A 4,600-nucleotide genomic window follows, 5' to 3' on the forward strand; every position below is an offset into this window, starting at 1 on the left:
AGAGCTGGAATTAGAGCTAGACAAGACATCTATCTTATACTTTCGTGATATGCTTGTCAAATCAATTGGCTGCCGCTCGTTATCGCTTGTCGCAGTTTTCTGAGACTTTGAGATCTCATTTCCGTCTCTGCGGTTTTCAACCACTGCGAACGTCATCAATTTACAAGCTTCCTTGTTTCTCACATCTCTTGTCGAATTATCCTTTCCAGCAATATCAAAGGAAATTTGCTTGTTACAAGACGCGACTTCCCGCGAGGATGACTCGCTATTTTTTAGCAAAGCACAGTCTCGTGGAGATTCGGCTGAGCAATTACTATCCGCAGAGTTCTTTTTCTTAACCATATCTTGTTGAGGATCAATTTTCGCTTCACGTAAAGATCCAGTGTTTTCCTTCGCCGACAAATGTATGAGACCAATGTCTCCTTTCGTCACATCTTCATCAATAAACTTCGATTTGGCAGGGCTTGCATCCGAAAAAACTCGCTCGTTTTTTGTCTCCGAAACTTCTGCAAATGTGAACAATACTCTTTTGCCTGCCGTACTATCTTGCGTTTTTCCGTTTGTAATTTCTTTTACAGCTTCTTCAGGGATATTTGAACGCGCTTCGATCACCTGATCGGCTTGCGTGACAATTTCATTTATATATTGATTTTTATCAATCTGCACAGCATCCTTCGATTTATCGTCTTCAAGCTTTTCGATAATTATATCATCTTTATTTTTGGATACCGAGATTCCGGTAACTAAATCGACAGTTTCCATTTCGCTTCCCCCTTTCGATCTTGCAGATCGAATCTTCGTAGACAAATGCTCGGAATTCTCCTCGGGATTTTCATTGTCGTCGCTACGGATATCGGAGATCTGTTTTAACGACTCGGCTTCCGAACACGAGTTTCCAATGCTGTTATTGTTCTTGTTATTCTTGCTGTTATTCTTCGAATTTTTACCAGTCTCGAAATGAACTGCGGAATGAACACTTTCTCTCGATTCCGGAATTGCGGGAGAGAAATATTTATTAGGATTTTTTAAATCGTTAGATTTCCCAGTAACTTGTCCAGTATCATTCGTATTATTTTCTGTTCGCAAAATTGTCTCCTCATTCGCGTTCGACGTAGCGTTCGTCCGAATCGAGGAACCAGTGACGTTCCGAGGAAATGTCTCCTCCTTATTCTCATTGATGTCTTTGTCCGTTTGATTTTTAACATCAATCGAAACAGTCCTCATCACATCCGCGTTTTCCGTCCGACCTATGTCCTTCTTGCTATTCGCAAAATGTTGCGTAGACTCGCAACGAGCCGTAGAGCGAACGCTCTCTCTCGTCTCGCGACATTCAGATAAGTCGGAGGAGTGCTCGCCGAGATCTTTAAGTTCATAAGATTTTTTGGTAAAATTTTGCTCGACTTCGCTCCCGTCAATTTTTACTGGCGTCTGTTGCACGCTTTGTTCTCGCGACTCGTTGGCTGCATTCGGCGGAGCGTTGCTACGAGTCAAGGAATCGGAAACGTTTTGAAAGAATTTCCTGTCGTTCGCGTTTCCTTGATCGGACTGACTTTTCACGTTAATCAGGATATTTCTCAGAATGTCCAAGGTTTCCGACTGACGCGCGTCGCGGATCGATTCAGCCTCGCGCAAATGATCCAGAAGCTTCTGAATTGCTGCAGGTGTTACCGCCGACTCCTTCAAGGCGCTCACAACCTTTCCTTCGATGCTCTGTTTTTCATCCTGCAGGATGTAGGCAAGAAACCGGTCTGCCGCTTGGGACGTGTCCTTCCGGAAAAACCGCGCGAAAATTCTGTCATCGGTGTATTCCTTTCCAGAACGACGGATCTTGCGCTCCGAGAATTTCCTCGCAGACGTGACTTCGTCACGATCATTCCGGGCGACTTCCTTCTTCTGATGACGACACGGAGCCTCCGTGTGTGTGCTGGATAACGTTGGTACCAGGTTGGAAAATGTCGTGACATCCGATTTGTCCATCGACGATTCCGATAAGTACGCTTTGGTCGGCGACCGTTGAGTTCTATCGCTGTCATTGGCATCCGATACAGGAAACACGCTAGATTCGACGGAATTCTTCGAGTAATTACTGCGAGAACCGTCCTCCTTCGTGAAAGCCGACGATTTCGTCTCCGCCGCGTTTGCTGCCTGCAGATCGTCGGTTCGATGTACTTTTGAGATGATCAGATCCTCGTTTCTTAATTCAGTCTCCAAAAGTGATGATCGAGCTGCCTTGTTCAACGCCTCGTTCAACGGATACTCGCCATCTTTATCGTTTAGCGAGTTCCGACAAAATTTCACCGTGTCTTGAGACACTAGCTCGCCTTCATCCAGTTTGTATATCGCGAATTTGGAATCTGATAGTAATTCCGAAAGATTTCTGGTCACTCGAGTGACATGCTCGATTTTCTTGTCGTTGGAACGCAGGAGTGAATCCAAGTCGTTAAGACACGGTCGATACAAATCGATATCATCCAAATTGTTCTCCGCAAAAATTGTTTCTCGGAAAACGTCCGTATAGTCTGGAGCGAAAGATCGACGTTGTATGTCTTTATTAGTGACGTACAGCCCATCTTGTCCGTCATGACTATTGAATGTGTGCGAAAAATGTCTATCAATCGTCCGAGATCTCGAACTTTCTGCCTGTCGACAACGCGAAGCGTTTATATTTTCGCGCTGTCGAGGAAAACCCGCTGTCCTTGAAATGTCGTCGCCAGGCGACGGCGTTGATCGATCGCTTCGGTTTTCCTCCACCTGGATCTTATCTACAATGTTCTCGACGTTTCGCTGATGGTCAACACTTCTCTTACAGAATATTCCGTCATCCTCCGCGTAACGGATTTGCGTATCACCGCCGGCGGTGGATAAAAAAAGAATTCCCTCGTGGTTCTCATTTCTCGTTTTGTGCAATTTTTCATTCCTATCAATCTGTGGAGTTTCAATCACTGCGAAATTAGTCGCTCCTTGACTCGTCGTGTTTCTTAAACGTTCAGGTGTCCTTTCGACATCCTGCGAGTCGGGATCCTTCTTCTCTTGTCTAAAATTTCGGACTTTCGGGGATTGAATTCGTTCGACGTCTCGTCCAGAATTCTTGGCATCTTTAAACTCCTTTTCCAACTTGCTTACAGGAATTACTGGTATTGTTTCGGTCGCAGCTTCGGTAATCGGTTTCTCAATCGATTTCTCTCGTTGTAACGTGTCCAATCTCACACGCCGTGTTCTCGGCCTCTTTGATACTTCCGGATTGTTCATTCTATTATCCGCATTCTGCACAGTTAAAAAAATTTGTGTTAAATTTAACACATTTCACAAGTCTCAAATGGTCCACTCAAACTTTACTGTTAATTTAACACAAGCAGGACTGGGCGTGTACTTCAAATACTTTCATTTTAAACACATATTTGTAATATAATTGTATTATATATATTTGATATTTTAAATTAAAAAATTGAAAGTATTTTTATTTTGTAATAAAATTTTTATTTCAAATAATAAAATTCATTGCCAATTTCAGTATTTGAAATACAAAATACTTTTAATCGTTTGATTTTTGAAATATTGAAATACAATTATATTAAAATACTATATTTAAGATAAAAGTGTTTGATTTTTCGAGACTGGTCAAAAGTATTTGACTGAACATAAGATGAATATGTTAAAAAGTAATTTATAAGCAATTAAATATATTTCTTTATTAAAATTAATATTCTGATATGTTAAATTAACATGTTTCAATAAATTTATGTTAAAAATTCAACAAAACAGTTTAACAAGGATTTCAGTGGATCATTTCTAATACTAAATGCAAAATGTTTTTACTGATTGAATAACATCATGGGATAGAATATAAGTAGCCGTGTTCATGCGATTTTGCGCCGGATACGGCTCTGGCGAAATGTGCACGTCCTCCAGATCCTGTTTGACCAATTCCCGGTCAACAATGTGCACCGATGGTCCTATTTGGATTTCACACTCGTTTCCTCGTGCTGACAACATTCGCCGGCGAGCACGATCGTCGTCGCGTGCTGTGGTCTCGACGTTCACGTTATTGATCGTGTCCTTCGACAGCACTCGGGTAGGCGATGCACGTCCACCAGACCGATTGTCACTTTTGTATCCAAGAGATGACCAGTCGGCATGTCGTCGTCGCGACATCCGAAATTTTGGCGCCGACAAATCAACCCCGCGAACGGTGACACGAGGAAAACCACGTTTCTCCGAACGTGCGCTCGTCTTGTCGTTCGTTTCCGATAATTTTGAAGAGCAAGCATCCTGAAACTTGGAGGCCACCAGCTCGCGAATGTACAGCCGCTCTTCCATCTCATCATCCAACGGGGGCTCGTCCAAATACCTAAGTGCACATAATATAAATTACATAAATGATATACAATATTTTGTAGTAAATTACATAAACACTAAATGACATAAATTATCAATTAAAATAAAAAATTAATTTTTAAGTATTGTAAATCATAATGGTTTCATTCTGCAATATTAATCGATCGGCAAATTTAAACGAAATACGATTTGTGGACAATATATACGTGTATGTATTTATGTATACGAAAAGAATGATTTTATTGAAGTATCTAAAAATTTTAAT

General features: G+C 41.6%; 1 protein-coding gene across 1 annotated transcript in view; it reads right to left on the minus strand.

Annotated features, from left to right (window-relative positions):
* Positions 1 to 4,600, minus strand: part of LOC108750406 — a 98,174-nt gene that overhangs the window by 2,420 nt on the left and 91,154 nt on the right. Inside the window, exons 8-9 of the mRNA XM_018489821.1 lie at positions 3,817 to 4,348; positions 2 to 3,264 (exon numbers count right to left, since the gene is read on the minus strand). Of these exons, the coding sequence (XP_018345323.1) occupies positions 2 to 3,264; positions 3,817 to 4,348 (3,795 nt within the window). The remainder of the gene's footprint in view (position 1; positions 3,265 to 3,816; positions 4,349 to 4,600) is intronic.

Source organism: Trachymyrmex septentrionalis, unplaced genomic scaffold, assembly GCF_001594115.1.
Source record: "Trachymyrmex septentrionalis isolate Tsep2-gDNA-1 unplaced genomic scaffold, Tsep1.0 scaffold37, whole genome shotgun sequence".
NCBI classification, from domain to species: Eukaryota; Metazoa; Arthropoda; class Insecta; order Hymenoptera; family Formicidae; genus Trachymyrmex; species Trachymyrmex septentrionalis.